The 20,902-nt window shown below is 45.9% G+C and overlaps 1 protein-coding gene across 1 annotated transcript in view; it reads left to right on the top strand.

The window, feature by feature from the left end:
• The window catches only part of galnt9 (polypeptide N-acetylgalactosaminyltransferase 9), a 70,652-nt gene that overhangs the window by 32,185 nt on the left and 17,565 nt on the right, over positions 1-20,902 (top strand). Inside the window, exons 5-6 of the mRNA XM_056592775.1 lie at positions 5,908-6,105; positions 10,442-10,559. Of these exons, the coding sequence (XP_056448750.1) occupies positions 5,908-6,105; positions 10,442-10,559 (316 nt within the window). The remainder of the gene's footprint in view (positions 1-5,907; positions 6,106-10,441; positions 10,560-20,902) is intronic.

Below are 20,902 nucleotides of genomic sequence, written 5' to 3'. Positions count from 1 at the left end.
ACACTCAATCTTTACTTATGTTTTGCATTTGAATTTCGGCTTCAGTTACTTACTTGTCAATCGATTTCAACAAAAATGAAAAACAGAGAGCAAACAAAATCAGTTTGTTTTGGACATAAGCCTTTGAGTAACTATGGGTCCTTCCCATAGTATCTTGATATTGAAGCATGATTCTGTAATGTATGCTGAACATCCTCGCTGTTCTGCTGACAACAATGCACAGCTCGGAGCTCTTCTAGTAAATCCATCCTGGAGTATTTGTTTTGCATTTAACACTGCTCTTTTTCATCTCACCGTCAACACGTTCTCATCACTGTCTCTATACACAATGATGTCGCTTTCTATTAGCTTTGATATCTGTTTATAGAGATTAGCTGGCATGTAGTCTGTACCTGATACACCGACCGAAAATACTGATGACTGTGTTTTCTGCGGAAGAGAAAGTCTTGGCCCGGATAGTTGTTATCCATTATCCGGCTACACCGGAACCCCGGAAATAGTGCCAGTTGTCCCAAGAGGTGAAGACGATAGCCGGTCATCAGACAATAGCCGGTCATCAAATGATAGCCGATTGTTTCTGGTATTGCTTGTGCATTGGTTAAGAATGAACTAGTGATGACATACCATTAAAAAAACACAAATTAAAATTAAATTTAAATACAAAAAAAGACCAATAAAGGTTATAATGGATTGTTTCCATATATGTCATATCTTTTTTTACTGTTCATTGGCCTTACTCTTGGCAGCTGGTAGTGGCCCACTGTCTGCATTTATGTTTAAAACCATGTGTTGTTGTGAACTATCTATAGATGATTAAGCTTCCAGGCCTGGCAACCTTCCAAAAAACACGAAAAGCGACTTCTTATGCTGCCTTGATGCTCATCTATTACACCAACTACATCCAGAGGAAACCATATGAAGACATATGCAATCAAATCTAGCCATCCATCATAAGAACCATTTCAAGACTAATGCCAGTGTATCAGAGCAATGTCTTCAAAAGTGGTGCGAGACTCTGCAGGGATTTCATATTCCAAGTGAAATACCTGAAATCCTCCAGCATGGTACTGTATTCATAAAACAGGCAGGAATTAATATTTCTCCTGGCCATAAATATGCCTTAAGCATTCAACCAAGCACTGGTTGGTCTCAAAGCCTTTAATGTGCTTCCACATCGCCGGAGGCAGTGAATGCTCAGATGCCTCGCAAAGACGCTTGCACATGCACTCCAGCATACGCGCACATGTGCACACATCCATTATTGTGGCGCACAGATGGCGTAACCCCTTTGCATGCATACAGCGACACGTATAATATCATTGAAACAATTTGTCTGATGAATTAAGGCTACAGTGCGCTGTCCACGACCGACAGATCAAATATTCCGCAGTCATAAAAAGAGCTTTAGATATGTGTTATTCTCAGCGTGCCACCCCTACCCCCCCACCACCACCCCGACTGAAGCCAGATCCAATTATCTGATAATTCCAGATGCACGAATAAGATGTGTCGTAACAAAATTCGATTAATCTGTGAAAATAGAATAACCATAGAATTACAACAAAAAAATAAAAAATAATATCAGACAGGACGACTTAATCTCAAAGGGGCGCCGGGCGGTGGGATTCTTTGTTGGTGGCGTGGATATAAGACGGTGGGAGAAGACCCCCTGGATCTCTCCGAAGATTGTGTTTGTGCAGCAAAGCCGCACGGGGATGAGGATGCCAGGGATATTTGTCCTGGCTTAAGATATTCCAATGTGACCCCTTCCTGTGGTCCTGTTTGTTGAAGGCAGTAGTAATATGTGCTCAGGCTGATTCGGAGCCTTTGGCGGCCTATAGCGTGACTTTGCAACGGATAAGCAGACAGCAGGACATCATATCTCAGAAGGCCATCCCCCTCCCTCCCCCCCCCAACCCCACCCCTTAGCTCAACCAATCACCTCAGCCACACGCAGCACCCAGGGGTTAATAACAGGGGACCCATGCTAACTCAGAGAACCCCCCTGTACGGGAGGATGACTCATCGCTGAGCATGAAGTGAACCCATCCCTGACCCCGCCCTCCCCCTCCCCCTCCCCCTCCCCCTCCCCCTCCCCCTCCCCCTCGCCGGAACGGGAGCGTGGATCTCAGCTGGTCGGAAGGGGAGATGAGTAAGCCCTTACGGTGGTGTACAGATGCGCAGGACGGCAGCAGGCGGGAGAGGAAGAGGGGGGAGGCGGGGGGGAGGGAGCGTGATACGGACTCCGTCTGGCGAGGAAACGCCAGATGTAATGCGCTGGCTTCCTGAGTGGTTGCTATGGTGCTAAATGAGGCATCCCAGAGGTGTAGCTAGCGCTCTGTCGTTGCGACCAGGGAGGGGGGGGGTGGGAGGGAGGGAGAGGGGGGGTGGGAGGGAGGGAGAGGGGGGGTGGGAGGGAGGGAGAGGGGGGGTGGGAGGGAGGGAGAGGGGGAGGGAGGGCGGGAGGGAGGGAGGGAGGTGGCTGGATGCGGCCATGGCTGGACGCTCCGGGGGGCATCCGACGCTTGGATCTCAAGGACAAGCGGGTGGGAAGATGAATGGCGGACGAGTGCAGCCAGGGGTGTGGTAGAGCTGAGAGGGGGCTGCTCTCAAGGGCGGGGGACACGCAGGGGTTTGTGTGTATCTGGTGGGGTGAGGGAGGGGGTGTCGGCCTGTGGTAGCGCCTCCTCCTTTGCGCCACGTTGCCGGGTTTTGTCACAGAAACCCGGCTGACATAGTTGGCGTGCCTTCACACACATTATTCTGATTGAGATGAATATTCAGCATGAGGTTGTGTTCAGAAGAAAGGGTTGTTTTGCTAATTGGGTTGACGCTGGGCAGGTTGTAGGCTGAATATTCATTGGATGTAGGGTCAGGTGAGGTGGCTATAACGTAGAATGAATACACAACGGGCTCACAAATGAACAAGTGCTTCATTTGTGTCCCCATGTTTTTTTATACCCAAACAATATTCAAACAGCTTTGGTCTTCTTTCAAGTAAGATATTCTGGATCAGCTCGTACATGACAGTTGGAACCTTTGAAAGAAGGTTATTCTGAAGGGAATCACACATTTTATTCCTCTTATTCATACGAGGACAGTTATGCTGAATTGGGTGAACTATGGACTGGCTGAGTTTCACCTCAACTGGGATGTGGAGGATATAGGACAAAACAGAAATACCTCTTTTATACTCATTGAACATCAAAAGAGAATGAAAAAAATAATAATAACTAATAAATGTTTCCTTAATCTCTCCCTCTCTCTCATTTATATATGTCAATATGTATACATATAATATATAATCAATTCAATGTATTCATAACGTGAACATATTTTTAAATAGCAGTAACAATAGTTATTTGCCTGCCAGTAGCCTATGGTTAAATGACAAGCAAAGTGCTCTTGCCAGCCACTCTAAAGTTATTAAATGGAAATTCTGTCTAAGTACTGCTCGCTTCCCTCCTTTCTTTACTTACATCATCATCCCTTATAGGTCCATTTCCATCCATTACCACTATCCGTACTACCTCCTCCACCTTCTCTTCACTCTCCACTTCAGTACGATAAGGAGACACAGGCAGAGAGCGGATAATTAAGGTGTCGTGGAAGAATTCATCCTAATAATAATATCAAATTATTTTTTACATGATATAACCTTGTATCCATTGCGACTAGAAAATAAATTTGGCTTGCACATAGATAGCTTCCTTTCTCTCTAAAATGGAAAGGTGTCTAGTTAGCATACAAATTGACACTGTAGGCCAATAAGTCTGTTACTGACGCAATGCCAATCTCCTGACTTCTTTATTGTGTAGATTCCTTTAGTCGTGTTGCATCCTACTGACTTGTCCACTTTCCCCTTTTTTGGATGGCAAATTAACGTGGACTCTCCTGCCTTGGCTGCCTTCAGCCATTATTCTTTACTCTCCATGGCAACTCCCCTCACCTTTGTTTCCTTTGTGGTTCCTACCCACCAGGTGAAGGTTTTACTTTTAGAATCATGTACATCCATTGTCTCATTGAAGTTCCTCTGATAATTCTCCCAGTGTGTCTTCCCATGATCGTGCTCAATTTAAATCAGGTATATTGCTCCCCAGGAGGGTCCTACAAGGAATATTTTTTTCATCAAAGAGTAAGTCAAAAACAGGCGAGATAGAGAAGAGGGAAGAGACAGAGATGGAGGTACAGAACAGAAGCAAGGTTGCCATGGTGATCTTGTATGCTCCAAAACGTCGTTTCCCATGACGATTCAGAAATGTGAGCGCTTGTGTGAACTCAGGATGGTGTCGCGGGCGCTAGGAGAGAACGGAACTTCAAAACCCCAAAGTACTCCCGCAAGAGGATCATTTATCATTTCATTTCGTCCGCCTCTCTTCCCGCTGAAATGGGAGAAAATCCACTCCACATCGGCCCATGCACTAGTTACACAAACCCTGCCGTTGTGGAGGAGGGTGTGAGCGGCCGCGGAGATGGTCTTAACGCCTGATGGATTAAGCAAACGGTGCAGACGGCTTGTCTTAACGCGCCCTGTCACCACGGCTCAATTCCTTCTCTCCCTCCTCCTCCTCCTTCTCTCCCTCCTCCTCCTCCTCTTCCTCCCTCTCTACCGCCACCACCGACACAAGCAGCACCAAGCTGCAGCACAGTCGGGCTTAGAGGAGCGACACCTCGGGCCATAGCTCGAGGTAGAGTAGAACGGGGGAAGAACATGCCAGATGAGAGGCCGAGCACTCGAGCGACAACCGACAAGCAGTGCAATCTGCCGCCCTGTTTGATGTGGGCTGAGGAGAAAGCGCGCCATTCAATGCATCCCTGGGAGCCGCAGCCAGAGATGAGGGCCGTAGCAGCTTATGGAGTCAGGCTCTGCGCAGACTGACGTCGTTCCCTTTGCATTGGGGGAATATATATATATATATATATATATATATATATATATATCTATATACATGTATAAAAAAAATATATACATACATATATATATATTGCCCCTATATATTCCCCCTATCTATGTATGTTTATATAGATCCCCCTATGCGAAAGGTTGAAAGTATGGATCCCGGCAGAGGATTCATTCAATTCTCTTCTCGTTAGTTTCATACCTCTTATACTCCAGCAAGGTACCTAACCCCTCCCCTCTCATTAATTGCGTGCCCAAAATAAGGATTAACTCTAAGAGTTGCTTTTTGTCTAAACTCTGCCTAATGACTCCGATGGTGATTTCAAGTTCAGAAAGGTCTTTTCTGGAAGTTGGAAGTGTATTGCCTGGCTGTTGCTAATTAGCGCAACCCAAAGGCACAACTGCATTCATTAGAGTAACATGAGTCGGTTCAGTGCTAGCATGGAACTAACGCAGCGCAGGTTCTTTGTTCGCAGCGCAAGGGCTTTGTTCTTCGCTCGCTGCGTCTGAGTGTCTTGTTCATCATGTCTAAGTTCAACCTTGACCTTCTCATTTCGTAAATGGCACTCTATATTTAATACGCTCTACAATCTATTATTCATCGTCCTGAAATGCTCACCTACCTGGTAGGGTCAGCATCGCTACAGTGAAACAAAACAACTCTACGCAGATAGTTTATTATTAATGTGTCCAATGTGTCTAAATCACATATTCTCTTTCGGATGAATATAGTCACATAGATGAGTACAACTGCTGCAGCAAAAGGGCAAGAATGCCTCCACATCATATCAATAATATATCCTAATTTAACTAATTTATCAGACATTTTCATCGAGAATGACAGCGAAATTCTCATGTTATTTTCTTGGGCATCTTGCTCTCGGGGACCCACAGATGGAGCACCTGAACCCAGCATCTTTCGGCTGGGGTTTGAACCATATCAGCCGCCTTCAGCAAGACATATCCGGCCCCTCCTAACCCTTGCGTCCCCTCTGTACGTCCCGCAGGGCCGAACCCATCCTGACCAGGGTGAAAGAGGACCACAGCCGCATCATCCTTCCCGCCATCGACAACATCAAGTACAACACGTTTGAGGTGCAGCAGTACGCCAACGCCGCCCACGGCTACAACTGGGGCCTGTGGTGCATGTACATCATCCCCCCCCAGGATTGGCTGGATAAGGGCGATGAGACGGCCCCTATCAGGTGAGGACCAATGGCGTTCATAATGGATGAGGATGTTTGATGAAATATGGATAGGTCGCATCCCTTATTCATGTGTTCATGAGAGAAGGCGACGTTGTGTCCGCTGTTACCACCGCCACAACCCAAACAGAAGAGTGCAAACCCCCCCCCCCCCCCTCCCGCGGGAAAGGCTTGTACATTACGACCGAGGCAGCTGTTTGAGTGGCGGGCCGAGCCAGTGTTTTTAGTATGAATGTATAATGTGAAATGTGGTGCATTGCTTTGACCATCTGTCCTGCAGGTAGGGACACGTCACACCTCTGTTCCACTGTCACTGAATCAGTGTTGGCCAGGGGAAACAGTCAGGAGGTTGTAGAGGATGTAACTATTATTGTATGTATGTATGTATGCATGTATTTATGTATGTATGTATGTATGTATGTATGTATGTATGTATGTATGTATGTATGTATGTATGTATGTATGTATGTATGTATGGATGGATGTATGGATAGATAGATAGATAAAGAGAGAGAGAGTGATAGCATGAGAGAGAGAGAAAGAAAGAAAGAGAGCAAGAGGGACAGAGAGAGAGAGAGAAAGAGAAAGAGAGCGAGAGAGAGTAGGTGAGAGAGAGAGAGCGAGCCTCTGGATCTTAAGTATAGTGAGGTATAGGAGAGAGCACACCGCAGGCCGAGCCAGTCTGTATCTCATCCGTCTTCTAAGCAGGATTAATCGCGGTGAGGAGAGAGAGAGAGAGAGAGAGAGAGAGAGAGAGAGAGAGAGAGAGCAATCGAGAAAGACCGATGGAGGGAGAAAGGGATGGAAAAGGAGAGGGATAAAGGGATATAGTGATGGAGAGAGAAATTCAGGGAGAAAGAGGGAGAGGGTGAGCGAGCGAGAGAAAGATAGATGGAGGGAGAGAGAGAGTTTTGGAAAGAGAGAGAGATCGAGGGACAAATGGATGGAGAGAGAGAAGGAGGGAGCAAGAGATAGGGGGATAAAGGGATAGAGAGTTTTGGAGGGAGAGAGATTGAGGGACATAGGATGGAGGGAATGTGTGCGATAGGGGAAGGGGCAGCAGCGCTGGTTCTGGTTTCTCTATTGACATTCTGCTGTAACGGACGGGGGCCCTCCAGGGCCAGCTGGAGTGTGTCGGATTTGTGGACCCCTAACGGGAATCGTTCTGCCACTTGTTTCCTCGACAACAGAGGCTCGGTGGTCTTTTAAACCCTGACGCCCCGGACTTCTCTGGCGGTTTGGACACTCCCAACGCACTCAAAAAGTTGTAAACATGATTTATAAAAACATTGGTACGCATGATTTGGAGAGGCATTATAAGAGAATGAATTGAATGTCGAGGCTTGGATGAGATTTTGAACAAGAACCAAGTTTTAAAAAACGGTAGGGTACTTGGCAATCATACACGGTCTTCTGAAGTTTTACTTGTAGACTCAGCAGGAACCATGATGCATTCAGCTGTGTTCAGTTGGAGGATTGGATGCCTTCATGAGAGCAGCAATCCATGTGGTTTAGTGGATGTAAGGTTCTCAACATATCACTTAAGGCACTGGTGCAATGGAGGAATTGGTTTTTCAAGCACTTTAAAGAAACATTAAGCAAATAAAAATGTTAATCAGGCCCTATGTTTAGTTAAGTACTGGTGTTTTTGCGCAAGTTTGTTGAAGAGCTAACGGCAATTATTTATGTAAAGATCTTTTTTCAATTCACACACTATCAACAATTTAATCTAAAATTGTTGTCTCGAATTTAGAACATTAAACAGGACGGGTATTGTTTATTTTCTTTCACGGCCATATTCCTGTGTTTTTATTTCTCTTACCAGTTTTAATGAGCTATTTAGTTGGCCAACCAGAAGATAAGCAAGTTGTCAATTAACCATGCTTCCACAGGAATAATTCTCCATTATAATGACTGACATTGCACACACCATGTTTGAAGGGCATTTTGTTTACCCGTGATGAATGCTCAATGTGAATCCATTTGAATGAGTTAGGTGTAGCACCTGAGAGCTTCTCCCAAGATTTAAGAGTGCAGAGGATTCTATATATATCTGTCATTTAATCAGAGTGATAATCACAGGTACTGGTGCCAAGCCATCTGCCTTCATGTTTTTGCAATGCCAGAGTACAAAATGCAACTACCTTGTAATGGCTGTAACCCTCCATAGTTTTACCTCACATGTTCTGTTGCAATTAGTAGATCGATGGATTGTGTCACAACTGCTGGCGGGGCAGCAGGCACAAAAGGAATATGACCCAAATGTAGACGAGAACTTGCGGAGATGTAACAAAAATGGCTTTTAAATAGAGCCTCATCTTCACAAACTGGCATAGAAAAGCATCATCACAAGGGAAGGACAAAGGGACGTGACAATAATAAAGAACAGACAAGGGGACTAATGGGGAAATGAGGTGCAGGGGGGAAGATTGACTGGGAAGCTCAGGTGAGGGTAATGAAGTGATTGCCGATGGGAGTGGCAGGATCTGTGAGCTTTGTGAGGGATTCAGTTAGAGGCCTTAAAACTGAGTACTCCAGCGGCGAACCTCAGGTGGATGACCAGGGCACTGGACAGGGACAGAGCAGGAGATCTCAGGTGGTTGGCCTGGATCTGGGAGCGGGAAAGACAACCTGACAGCTCTGGAGGCAGCTCTGGAGGATCTTCTGGGGAGCAGAACGGGGGACGGGACAGGTCTGGTCACCGGCGAGGTAGGCAGAGCCGTTGAGGTTTCCCACGACCTATGGCGGAGCCATTCAGCAGCCTGACAATGTAGGCGGAAACCGCTCAGGAATCTGACGATTTAAGAGGAACCGCTTGGGAGTCTGTTGACGTAGGCGGAACCTCTCAGGAATCTGTTGACATAGGCGGAACCGCTAAGGAGTCTGACAACGTAGGCGGAGCCATTTAGGAGGCCGGCGAAGTAGGCTGCACAGCTCAGAGGGCGAGCGACCTAGATAGACCCCCTCAGGAGGCCGGCGACAAAGGGCCTGGCAACGTAGAGGGACAGCTGTGGAGGGCGTCAGTAAGTGGGGACCGCTCTGAAGGGGGGCCAACATAGGGGGCACTCCTTCAGAGGCTGGCGATGAGCCTTGTTGACTGGGAGGACCACTCGACTGGTGACTGGCGGCTTGAAATTTGGTCTACGGAGAGGGCCTTGGTCTGATCGTCGGGTTTCTGGGAGCTCGGGGCAGAGGGTCGGCGGGGACGACCGACAGGGTTTCTGGGAGTTATGGCAGAGCGTCGGCAGGCACGTCGAAGATCAATAGTCTCTGTGTCAAGGAGACATAAGTTTGTGGGGGCTACATTTCAACATCAAAGAACATTATGTTGCCTTTCGTGCAGTCATGGCTGCACATGGTGAAGCACATGGTGTTTTATGTATGCTGTTCAATTGTTAATGCATGTTGGTGTGTAACACATCGAAGACCTGTCAGGGCCCTGCAAGATAAAAGAGTGTGTCCTTAGCCCTCTCAAGGGCTCGCAACGAACATGAGGCCTTTCATGGACTTGTACATAATTGACATTGGCACTATGTGGGCCCTATAGCCAGAGTGAGGACCTCAATGGCAGCTTTATCCACGGAGGTACCGAAGTACTGCGTAGAAATATTTAAAATGAAAGACATTATCTCCTCAGCGAATTAGCATAATGAGTGGGATGGCGTTGACGGCTCACTGTTTGCATAATAAACAGTTGGCCCGAGATCTATCCTTTTAAAAAATATTAAAACAGTACAGCGCAAACACCATCCCCCAGCCGCACCACCACCTCCCAACCCATCCACCCCTCCGGTTTATACATTCTGCTGAGGATCCATCCCCCAAATGAGTGACACGAACGCACCGCTGTGGGGAATATTAAACACGACGTCGCCACTTCTTCACAGGCCCACGGCAGATGGAGAGGAATGTGTACGCTTCATTTGCTATGTAAACACTGGGACCAATGTTAAAGGCGTTTTACCTGAGGTGATCCTCCAGAACTGCCTAATTTGATACTGATCAAATAAACGGTGTTTCTGCCTTCAGTCTAACAGGCAGTATCAACCATCTTGCTGCGGAAGCCTAATTGGTTTCAGTGTCTGAACTGGGTTGCTTCTTTTTTTTCTGTAAAGGGTAATGAACTGCATTCATTGTGGGTGTATAAAAGACGAGCAGCTGGGGAATATGTTTTCGTATCACTTTTTATTTCTCTTCTTCTCTTTTGCTTCCTCTCTCTCTCTCTCTCTCTCTCTCTCTCTCTCTCTCTCTCTCTCTCTCTCTCTCTCTCTCTCTCTCTCTCTCTCTCTCTCTCTCTCTCTCACTAACTCTTCCTTGGTCTGCCTCTCTCTTTCAGAACACCAGCAATGATCGGGTGCTCCTTTGTGGTTGATCGGGAGTACTTTGGCGAGATCGGTCTGCTGGACCCTGGTATGGAGGTGTACGGGGGAGAAAACATTGAGCTGGGCATGCGGGTGAGTTTCCTAAGCCTCCATTACCCCATTCAATGTCAAAATGCATTACCACAGGGACATTGTTCTGCCAAAAGAAACATATGATGAAAAAAAGGAAAAAGGAAACTCACACACAAAGAAAGACGCTGCCGTATTGGGGGGTTTAACGAGAAAACTTTCCCTATGGCGGCGGTGAAAAGGGTGGTAATGCTATGAAAGGATGGCTTGATAAAACACCCGAACACACACACACACAAAAGCCGTAATTACATATCCGATTTTTTGGTTGAGGCTGATCATTTGATGAGCAATCCCGGTGGGAAAGATTTGCGGAATTTCACTTCAGACTTTGAGAAGCGCTCCTGATTTTCTCCTGTGCCCCTGCCTGAAGGCAGCGGATTAGGATACCAGACACCAGGGGCGTCAACACGAACCATGATTAAAATTTGCAGTAGAAGTTTAAAATGTCTTAGATGAGGGGCAAGAGTAGAGAAAGAAAGCTTAACGCCAATCTTCAGCCAACCCAGCGGCTCTAAAGCCCCTATATGGAGAATGTGAATCTCTTTCTGCAGCCGCTATGAGTTGAATTTAACGCTCTGAGTGAGCGACGGGCTGGGCGAGTGTTTAAATTCAGAAAATGTTTCTCTCCAGCCGAGTGGAACCGGCGCTCGCCTGTATCTGAAATCGGTGGCGGGCTTATTGGAATGAGAAATGCATGACAGATCATACTCTTTCATTTAACGTCTTCCTCACATCCATTTCAAATCTCGAGATGGCCTCCACCACGGCACCCAAGAAAGGCCGACCGCTCGGGTGGTGGCCAAATATACCTCGCACAAGAGATTTCCGACGGGCTTCATGGGTAACCAAGTGCCATTTATGGGCTGCTGATGATCATCTCCAACCCTCTCACATTCCCACAACCACACACACGCACCCCCTACTCCCAGAATCCCCGGTTCCTCCGGTTATAACACCGCCGTCCCTGAGCCGAGCCGTTATCTCCAGAAAAAGCTACCAAATTAGCATGAAGCCATGAGTCACCACATCGGGCTACGGCTACGTGTGGCAGAAAGGAACGGCTCCGTTCAACCGGATCTCTCGGGTTATTCTTGTTATCCAGTGAGCCCGCTAACATGTTAGCTAACAAATCATACGGCTCGGCCATAGGTGGATGGCAGAGCTGATTGCCTTTCTGAGACTCCCAGCTCTGCGGCTAAATTAATGCAGAGGGCGCCGCATTGAGCTGTAATGAGGCGTAACGGTTGCCGCGACGCACGCTCCTCTCGGCTCCGTCACGCTAGAATCTCGCGTTGCGAGGCTTGTTTTTGTTTTGTATGGATTATTTACAATTTTATTCAGGAAAGCTGTGTAACATCTGTGTTTCCAGTCCCGTGTTGTTGTGTATTTTAACGCGACGTCCCGTTGCGAACAGCAATTACCCTGCCCGCCGTCGGGCGCACGTGCGTGTGGAAATTAAACATATGCCATAGAATAAAAGAAGACAGAGCAGAGTCCATTCATTCTATTCAGTGCGGGCGCCGCGACTCCCCTGGTGAGCCCGCAGTCGACAGCGGCTCTTAGCTTCTCATTCTGTACAGCTGCTAATGGAATTGAGATAGTCTTGAGGCTGGCGGAGGGCCTGCTGGGCCTCAGCTCATTGTAGCAGCGCCGGCTGAGCACTTGCCAGGCGGGATATGCTTGATTGACAGGAACATGTTTAACAATTAGCCCAGGTTGCGGCGTGCTAGCCACGGCCTGCCCACGACCATTTCAGTGTGTGGCGCTGATGAAAGCCACCGCTCGCTGGGAAAAGGTTACACTGCATCTATAATTTATTTGGAGTTGCCTTCGCAGTTGCATAAGCTGCGTGAAGGAAGAAAGAAAGAGAAAAAAGGAAGAAAATGCTTCCTGGCTGCATTCAAAGCCTTGGCCTCCTTTAGAGGAGGAAGGGAGGCGAGGAAATTCACAGGTGTGGTTGTCTGCCTCCCTTTGTGTGAGTGTGTGGTTGTGTGGTTGTGTGTGTGTGTGTGTGATTTTAAATGACGTGTGCGTGGGGAAAAGCGATAACAGATGCAAGAGGAGGGTAAACCCCATTAGAGATGTCATCTGAGATAAATTTCTACTTCCTCAGGAATGTACTGCTATAACGCATCTGGGTATTGTGTTTTTCCCCCGTCACTGTGAGGGGAATTGAGACTGATATTTACTATCTCTGCAACCATTCTGCACTTGAAGACCACCAGTTGAAAAATAAAACAGAATGAAAAATAAAAATGAAAAAAAGATGATGTATTGATCAATTTATTATCAGCACTCTGTCAAGTGTTTGGCTATTTTCAAGGATCTCAAAGCGCTTTGCATAGTGAGGGGTAGGGGGGGGGGGGTATCAAACCTCATCTACTACCAGTCTACATTCAAACGTGTTCAAAATACTACAGTAAAGTCCATCCTATCCTGCCAACAATGCCAGACAATGCTATCAGCGTTATCTATCCACAGTGATAGCGTGAATTCTTTGTGGCCTTCACACATTTTGAACAACCTTTATTCACAACCTTCAAGGAAATTATGCTTGCAGCGGAGTTTGTCAAAAAAGAACGAAGGAGGGAAAGTGAAAATAAATTCTACCCGGAGTGTCAATACAGGTTGGTTTCATAACGCGACCAATCCTCTGCTGATCTGGCTTCTCAAGGGATAAGGCGGAGTGTGCGGGGAGGGATTGCCTTTCATTTGCAGTGTACTCCTGGCATTGGGGTGTTGTATCGGTGGAGTGCTGCACTTAAATCTCAGCCTGCATAAAATCAATGGAGCTCCAGCTCTCTCTTATGTGCCACAGTTAATAACAATTACAGGAACCACAGCTGCTTGTTCGTACCGCCGTCCCCTTTAAGCCAATTTCCTTGAGCCCTTGTAGACACTTGGCTGACACCAGAGTGCCGGAGTGAGGACATGTGAGTTCTCACCTGATGCGACCTGGAAACTCTTAGGTCCAAGTTGGGTTATGAGTTTTGGCATCTTGCAGACACTTTTATCCTAGGAAACCTACAGTGAATTTTAGCTGGATGTCATTATGGGGCAGGTAAGGGTTAGGATCTCTTGCTCAAGGATGCTTATAGTTAGGGGGTGGACTTTTGGGTTCGATCCCGGTACCTTTATGCTAGTTCTAATGAATTTAAGTTTGCACTTCAGTACTTCTTCACTCATCACACGGACTAGTGCAGGGCTTTAAGAGCTGTTAACTTGTTATAGAGACACAAAGAATTTGCATTTATGCTTTGTGTTTTTTGTGTTTTTGTTTATGTTTTATCATTTCCTAACCATTTATCTTAAAGCCTTATCTCTATAGCCACCTGATCCATTGCTCCATCTGGCTCTCCTTTCTCCTTTGTGAGAGAAAAGCTGCTCATTAGAGTCCAACCACAGCAGAAGCTACCAGAGAGGATTCAGCTAATTACACTTTACCCGGTCTCAATAGTAATAGATTCATTAGTCAAGGGTTGTTGTTTTTTTTATAAATGTATATCCTTTTAATTAAGCTTGACATGGCTTTGTTTACAGTGTGTTAGTTCACTTTAGTTTGATTAATGTTTGGTATTATTACTTTTTAGTTTTACTTAAGACTAGGTATTTTTCTCGACGATGTAGGCTCATTATTCAATCTTGACCTTAAGCAACCTTAATTCAGCTTCATATTAGCATTGTGTTGTAATCACAATTCCTTATATTAAATGTCATTCTCTATTTTTTATGATGTATCAGTTTCATTGCTAAACACTTATAAATAGAAATATAAACTATTTACATTTATGAAAACCTACACACCTCATTATCCTTTCAGGCAAACTCAGACACTTTTAGTGGGTGCTTGTGAAGTTGATTTTGTGTTGCTATTCTAGAACTATGAATTCTACAAGGGATTAGTTGTTTGTGGGTATCTCTTCAGTAAACACAATATTTCCGATAAAACATTCGACATGGACAGATACAGAGCCAAAAAATCCCATGAGTTATTCTTAAGGAATAGTACATCTCTTCTGGTATAGGTCTAGTATAGCATATCAAGCTATTGCAATATGAAATATGAACCTTTCAACATTTGGACAACCCTGAATTTGAAGATTTTGGCTTTCGCGTAAAAGCCACATCCATTAATAAAACAGGTTAATTGTTGCACGATTAAGACCAAAGACATAGGCTGGAGTTTTTTTTACAGGACATGTTGACAGAAGACCAAAAAATAAATAAAATAAAGATCTTTTGCCCTAAAAGCTACATCCGTTAAGGAAACAGGTTAATTGAAATAATTCTCAGTTGCAAGATTAGCTCCAAAGAGCTAAGCTGGAGCTCGGTCAAACAGCCCCCCAACCCTCATCGAAGGAGGTCCCAGCCGCTCCGAGGCCCGGAGCGGTCACCTTGTGAAGGGCAGCATGGTCATTATTAAGGCCCCGGCCATCTGTGGTCAGCAGCCCTGCTGGCACCAGAGAGACCTGCACTCTGCCGTGTCCGTTTACCAGCTCCTGATGGAGGGACGCCATATGTCGGCCTTCGGCCGTTTTAATGGAGCCCATTCTTAAAGTCGGTACAACGCCTCGATATCTGCTTGAGTCCACAAATGTGTCTGTGATATAGATTAGCAATGCCGCAATGAGATGGATTATCGGAGTCGTTTTTTATCCGAAGTGGGTTGTTGATTTTGGATGCATGACATTAAGGAGTGGGTAGGGGTGGGGTATAGTGCTAGGGGATTATAGCCGCACATGGAGGTTTGATTTCAGAGCCTTTAGGCTGAGTGGGAGACCTTTACCACTCGACTGTCTTGCCCCCAGATGTGTGCAGTGTATCAGAGATAGTGTTGATGACCGCCATGGCGCACGGTTTGTGATTCCCTGCGTTTCGATTCCTCGCGCCAGGCTCAGGATGAGGACAACCACCTGGATTCTATGCATGTCCGCTGGGTTAAGGTAACAATGGGGGAGAGGTCTGTCTATTGATCACTCATTTGTCTTTTGCATGGCCTGCATTATTTAGCAGCTGGATCAATCCACTGGGGCTTAATGGACTCAGAGTTACTTACTCTGTTCTTCATTACTGTACGTTTCCACCCGCAACTGTCAACGATAATAGAGATGAGTCCAAAATAGATAGCGACAGCATGAAGAACGTGAATGTTAACTGTAAACAACAGAGTATCGGATGTTGTATTTCAATTGCGAATCCAATCAGCAATTACATGTTTTTCGGCAGCACATAGCTTGTCAATGTGTCCACGACAAACAAGTTTGCCTAGTTTTATAATTGGTTATGAAACAGCACCAGCGTGTCTTCCAATTTGGTGACTAATAACCGTTATTAAAGATCTGCATTTATCGCACGTCAGTAACCAATCCTTACCACTCTAATAGCTGCAGTGATTTGAGAGAATTTTCTGCATCGTCCAATCCTTCTTGTGTTCGGTTTCATAGCCCAATGATGTGAGTTGAATGACGGATGATACTTTCCTGAAGTCAACCGAGCGTCTTCGTCCCTGTGAAGTGCCATCCAGCAGAGAGAGAGAGAGAGAGAGAGAGAGAGAGAGAGAGAGAGAGAGAGAGAGAGAGAGAGAGAGAGAGAGAGAGAGAGAGAGTGGGAGAGAGTGGGAGAGAGTGGGAGAGAGAGAGAGAGTGGGAGAGAGTAACTACTCACCTACTTCAACTGATAAGAGGAGAATTAAGATATGGTAGACTTTATGGAAAGCGGGGGAGATCTGACAAGGCCAACGTTTGAACAGCAGTGAGCAGAATGAGGGAGAACGTTGAGAGAGGAGTGTGAGGAAGGGGAGGCTAGTGTGAGCAGAATGAGGTTTTGACAGACGGACAGATTAGGAGGAGGACTCTGCATATACATCTTCCATCATCTTTCCCTCGTGCGCTCTGTGGGCAAAAAAAGAGACAGGAAAAGACGGAGCATGTGATGTGTGTGTGTGTGTGTTTGTACGCGTTTGTGTGCATGTGGGCATGATGAAGGATGGAGCCTTCATCCGTCGATGCTTTGAAGCTTTCTTATTATATATTCCAGGAGACTAGAGAGAGCCTCAGAGTATCACACTCTGCTAATACAAAAGTTAATTCCAAAATGAGGACGCCACCGCCTCGTTAGCATATTTAAACATAATTCAACAAAAATATGTATGAGATTTAAAGGAAACATTATTTTTTATGCTTAAAATAATTTGTACAAGAATGATCGTTTGCGAAGTATAATTTTGAATTTTATGACCGCTTTTGAAAAAAAAATTATCAGCACAACAGATTGTCAAATTTAGTGCCTCGATATCAGAAGACGCAATGTCACCAGGCTCTTGAAGAGACGAAGTGCTCGGTTGTCTTTGCCACAATAGACAAATAGGAGAATATAAAATGTCAAAGTCTGGGCTGTTCAATTACCATAATCAACTCCATAATTCTTTGCACTTTCCTGTGATGTAGAGAGGGTAACCCTGCTGTGTACAGAGACTGGTCGTCAGAGAGACGAGTCGAGAGCATCTTCGGACAAGATGCCCGCCTCCTCATGATAGAAAATGGAGACAGCTGCAGTGAATAAGTTAACAGTTCAACGCAGAGGTTCTGGATTGATCACTGGGGATCACTTTGAACGAGACATACCACAGGGCTTGAGTGAGCATATAGTATGAATAAAGGTTTTAAGGTTTTGATCATAGTCACTTATTACTTACTATTACCATTGATCATTTTGTGTTTAGTTCCTTTTTTTCAAAGCGACTTGCAGTGAAATATTTTCTTTAGATATAAGTCATCACGTAGAATGGTAGAATAGAATATAGCTTCATTTGCCCCAAGGTGGAATTTGTAGATCATTTCTGGCTCTGCTCTGCGGTGACATGGCGTGCATCAGGCTCAGGCAAATTGTTTGTTTATTTGTGTGTGCATAGGAGTCAAACATCCCAGACTATCCTGCCCCCTATTATATTACAGAGCCCTCGGATAAAATATAAATGCAGTGAAGCCGTTGTTGATTTATGTTGACATGGAAGGTATTCATTTTTTGTGGTTTTAAAATGTAAAATAATACTGTGAAGCGCACTCCAAAGGAACCAGGGAAGCACTCACAGCGCCTTACACTTTAAAAAAAAATGCATGCGGATCAGTCCAGAGACAAGGCAGATAAATTCCTAAGAAATTGGGGCTGTACACTCACACCGGTACATCATCCGCCAGCAGATAGAAACAGTATTTTGTAATCATGATATTTCCCTTGGATATGGCAGCGAGACCACCCAGCCTCTGAGTTAGTGTGGAGAACAGTGAGTCACTCTAAAAGCGATTTACCAACTGTCTAATAAAAGCAGAAGACGGGGGAGGGTCAATTACCATTACCGGCTTCCTCATAACCCAAGCATCTTCGGTGGGCATCAAAATGTCGAAGTGACACGCGCCGTCGAAGGATTGCAAGCCCCTTATACCGGCCGTGGCCCCCATCACCTTCTGCGGGCAGCCGGTTTGCCCTCAGTAAGTTGTTGGACTTGTGATTCCATTGGCTATCCCTCTCATCTCGGTTTACGGCCCGCTGAACCAAGTTTACACTCTGCTGTTTCCAGGTCTTTCATTGGTCTCCCTAATCGATGCTATCTTTCTGCTCGCTGGGTGTGTGTGTGTGTGTGTGTGTGTGTGTGTGTGTGTGTGTGTGTGTGTGTGTGTGTGTGTGTGTGTGTGTGTGTGTGTGTGTGTGTGTGTGTTTGTGTGTAATGATTTGTTCATGAAACATCACAGTCCCACGGTCACCATGCCTTTCTTAGACAAGGCAGGCTCATAATCACCATGGCAACATCACATCACTCTGGCAACCGTGACAGCCCTTGGGGAAGGGGCAAACAGTAAAGGTGTGTGACAGAGCACATGCCAAAAACTGTCAAAGGCATGACGACTTACTCGTATGGAGGCACGGTTTAGGAACTAACTGAACGAACGCTAGACCTAATTGTGGAATTCTGCGTCCACAATCCCTTTTAGTCAAGTGTTCATTTTAATCATTTTTAAAGGGCAAATAAGATGCTTGACCAAACATGACCTTAGCCGAAACGAGGGGACTTAAATGGATTGCTAAGCATTCTCTATCAGGTTTTGTATCACAAGTTTTTCCGAGTGCACCGCCATAACCAGATCTACACAATTTTTTTCTGCATGTGTAAAATGCTCGGCATTAGCACAGCCTTTGTTTCCCGTAGCCCCATGGCAAATGTCAAGTGTGTGTGCGTGTGTGTCTGTGCATGTGTGTGTGCGTCTGGGTTTGTCGGTGGCCAAGCATGTTGACCTTTTAGACGGAACAAGGTCAACATGATGAACAGGACGTGAGGGCAACTATCACAATGGCCACAACATCAATGTGCTGAAAGTAGACCGCAGACCAATGTTCTGTAAGCCTGTCTTGTCCTCACGGGGACCACATCACACTGAGGTCTGACAACACCTCTGACCCTCCAACGGTGGGCGGTGTCAGGGTCACAGATGGTACTGAAGTGTCCGGAAGGCTGCCAGCATGATCCGCACGCATGCAGTCAGCCTGGAAGGTGAAGGTTCTCTTCCTTAACCTCTACTCAGCATGGAAAGCTTAATCTCTTTTTTTGTGTGATTGCCTGTGTGTGTGTGTGTGTGTGTGTGTGTGTGTGTGTGTGTGTGTGTGTGTGTGTGTGTGTGTGTGTGTGTGTGTGTGTGTGTGTGTGTGTGTGTGTGTGTGTGTGTGTGTGTTTGTGTTCGTATGTGTCTTTGACCATGTGTGCCTGTGTGTGTGCGTGTGCGTGTGTGTGTTTGTGCATGTGTGTTTGTTTGTCTCTGTGCGTGTGTGCCTGTGTGTGCCTTTGTGCGTGCGTGTGTATGTGTGTGTGTTGGGGATCACTGGGGATCACTTTGCACGAGGCATACCACAGGGCTTGAGGGAGCATATAGTATGAATAAAGGCCTGTGTGCGTGTGTGTGTGTTGGTCTGTACCAGGTATTAAAGAGATATAACCTTCTTGGTTTAAATCCCAATGTCCGTACTCTATGGTTCTAATGAAGGTTCTTGCCAGCTCCTTATGATGCCCTTTGAATCTTGAATCCCTTTAAATCGTTGAAAGCGTCAATAGCAATAAATTACAATATTATATAATATATAATCAACTTTCAACACTCGTTACCAGTTTGCATTCCTCTGCCTGAGTCATCCATAATGCATGACCGAGTGGGCAGATGAACTCAACCTGATCCTGCTCAATCTGCTCAAAACGCTCCAGCCATTGCCTAGATATATTCAGAAGTCTGGTTGCTATATCTCTGCTGCAGGATCATTTTTCTGCAGCCGTCAATCAGATCAAGCGGGGCTCCTTCCTCCTTCCCGCCGGATGAATGAGAATATAAAGGACGCTGTTGTGACCTCCAGCCGCACTCGTCGTCTCACTCTGGCGCCCAGACTGCTTGCGTACGTCCTCACGCTCACACGTCTTATCGACAGCCTGGACCGTGATGGGAGCAGAGAAGGCTCACCAAGAGACAGTCATGTCTGCTTCAGCGCCGAGTGTGCAGAGTGGCACCCAGGACATGGGAGTGTAAATTGCGTCATTTTCGTTCCAAGATTGTCCTTTTTTGTGTTGGGTGGTTTCCAAAGAAGAGGGCTTGTATAGTGAGCATCCATATAAGAGGGTGGAGAGGTGATACCGTGAATAGCTGTTGGCATCGTGAGATCCACTTTTCTTTGCAAACATGTCATTTGCAAACGTGTCTTGACTGCAGGAAACAAAGAACGGAACGCTGTGTTCTGTTTCGGTTGAACGGGATGACTACACACTTAATGTGTGCAGCGCACGTCTTTGCTGTAGAGGGAAACGCAATGAGGCATCGTGATTTCCCATAGATTACAGGTTGAAGAAAAATAACAGCTATCTTCAAATTTTTTGATCCATCTTTCATCTCATCAGCAGAATGCCATCTCCGGTGAACCAAGCTCAGATCAGAAAAACCTTACAGGGTTGTGTCTCGCGATGACAGTGGCAGCACTCAAGCATCAACCACCACAGGAACACCCAAATAATTATCGATGATGCAATGATAATTGTATGATGAAGACGACTTCAGCTCAGGCTCATCAACCCAACTATCCCACGTTCAGAAGCACTCACGTTCACAGCTCTTTCTCTGCCTGTATATTGATTATATTGTGTAATGGTGCTTATGAAATCATGTTTACCACTGCTGATGGCCTTTTATGCTTTTAATGGCTGATGTGCCCCGAAGCCCTGCAGTGCTTTCGGTCCAAATGGACCGGCACCAATTAACTAACACTATGTACAGTGGTGATTAAATTAAATTAGCGATTCCATTACCACTACATCA

Source organism: Gadus chalcogrammus, chromosome 6 (assembly GCF_026213295.1).
Source record: "Gadus chalcogrammus isolate NIFS_2021 chromosome 6, NIFS_Gcha_1.0, whole genome shotgun sequence".
Taxonomy (NCBI): domain Eukaryota; kingdom Metazoa; phylum Chordata; class Actinopteri; order Gadiformes; family Gadidae; genus Gadus; species Gadus chalcogrammus.
This window is presented reverse-complemented; position numbering and strand designations above follow the sequence as displayed.